This window comes from Pseudozyma flocculosa, assembly GCF_000417875.1.
Source record: "Pseudozyma flocculosa PF-1 unplaced genomic scaffold scaffold00009, whole genome shotgun sequence".
Taxonomy (NCBI): Eukaryota; Fungi; Basidiomycota; class Ustilaginomycetes; order Ustilaginales; family Ustilaginaceae; genus Pseudozyma; species Pseudozyma flocculosa.
The window spans coordinates 945,929-947,081 of record NW_006920877.1 but is presented as its reverse complement, the minus strand read 5'-3'; the positions used below and the strand labels follow the sequence as shown (position 1 = coordinate 947,081).

General features: G+C 65.8%; 1 protein-coding gene across 1 annotated transcript in view; it reads left to right on the top strand.

Annotated features, from left to right (window-relative positions):
• Positions 1-447: 447 nt before the first annotated feature.
• PFL1_03239 (uncharacterized protein) overlaps positions 448-1,153 on the top strand; it is a gene marked incomplete at both ends in the record, with an annotated part of 2,848 nt that continues 2,142 nt past the window's right edge. The window contains 3 exons of the mRNA XM_007880754.1: positions 448-457; positions 604-672; positions 837-1,115. Coding sequence (XP_007878945.1) covers positions 448-457; positions 604-672; positions 837-1,115 — 358 coding nt within the window. The remainder of the gene's footprint in view (positions 458-603; positions 673-836; positions 1,116-1,153) is intronic.

The following is a 1,153-nucleotide window of genomic DNA, read 5'->3' as shown; positions in this document are numbered from 1 at the left end:
CCGCCCGCCCGCCTGCACTCCACGCAAGGCAGCGCCCGCCCGCCCGCGGACCGCTCAGAGTCGGCGAGCGAGCCAGCCAGCCAGCCAGCGCGAGCCAGCCAGCCAGCCTGAGCCAGCCTGAGCCAGACCGTTCTTCCTCGCCCTCCTCCGCACCCCGTCCAGACCCACCACCACCCCTACCATCACCACCGGCCCCCAATCACACCGCACCCGTATCCGCCACCGTCGCCGCTCCTTGCTCGTCCTCCATCCTCTCACGTACGTCTGCGCATCGCACTCTTCAGCCCGCCGCTCGTTGGCTGCCACCCACCCACCGACAACGACCTGCTCCAATCGGACAGCGCAACTGATCCTCGACCCCTCTCTCTCTGTCTGTCTCTGATACCTCACTCGACCATCGATCGCCTTACGCAGCCCTACAACCGAACCCACTCAAGTGCCTCCAACATGAGCGGATGTGGGTATTCCGTCTTTTGGCTTGCTCGATGCTGCGTTGGCCCCGCCGCAATACTGACACGCATACATACCCTGCCCCTGCCCCTGCCTCTGTTCCTGCCCCTGCCCTCCCTGCCCTCGCCCCTCCCCGCCCTCGCCACCCCGCAGTCCGGTTCCTGTCGCTGGTGCGGCCATTCATGTCGGTGCTGCCCGAGGTGTCGGCACCGGAGCGAAAGGGTGAGCCTGCCGACGTTGTCGACTGCGAGCCACAGCATCGCCCTCCTCGGGGCCCCCTGAGGGGGTCGGGATCCTCCCTCCGTGGCTTCCCTCTCCCTCCCTCCAACCTCGACCTCGCCAGCTGACTCTTCTCCACCCAAACGTTGCCTCTGCTCCTCTCGCAGTCCCCTTTGAATCCCGAGTCATGTGGACCGCCATCGTGCTGGCCATTTTCCTCGTCTCGTCCCAGATCCCCCTCTACGGCATCGTCTCGAGCGACAGCTCCGACCCGCTCTACTGGATGCGAGTCATTCTCGCCTCGAACCGCGGCACCCTCATGGAACTCGGCATCTCGCCCATCGTCACCTCGGGAATGATCATGCAGCTCCTGGCCGGCGCCAACCTCGTCGAGGTCGACTTCAGCCTCAAGGAGGACCGCGCCCTCTTTGGCGGCGCCCAGAAGCGTAAGTAGCATTCACACGCGACCACGAGCGACGGACCT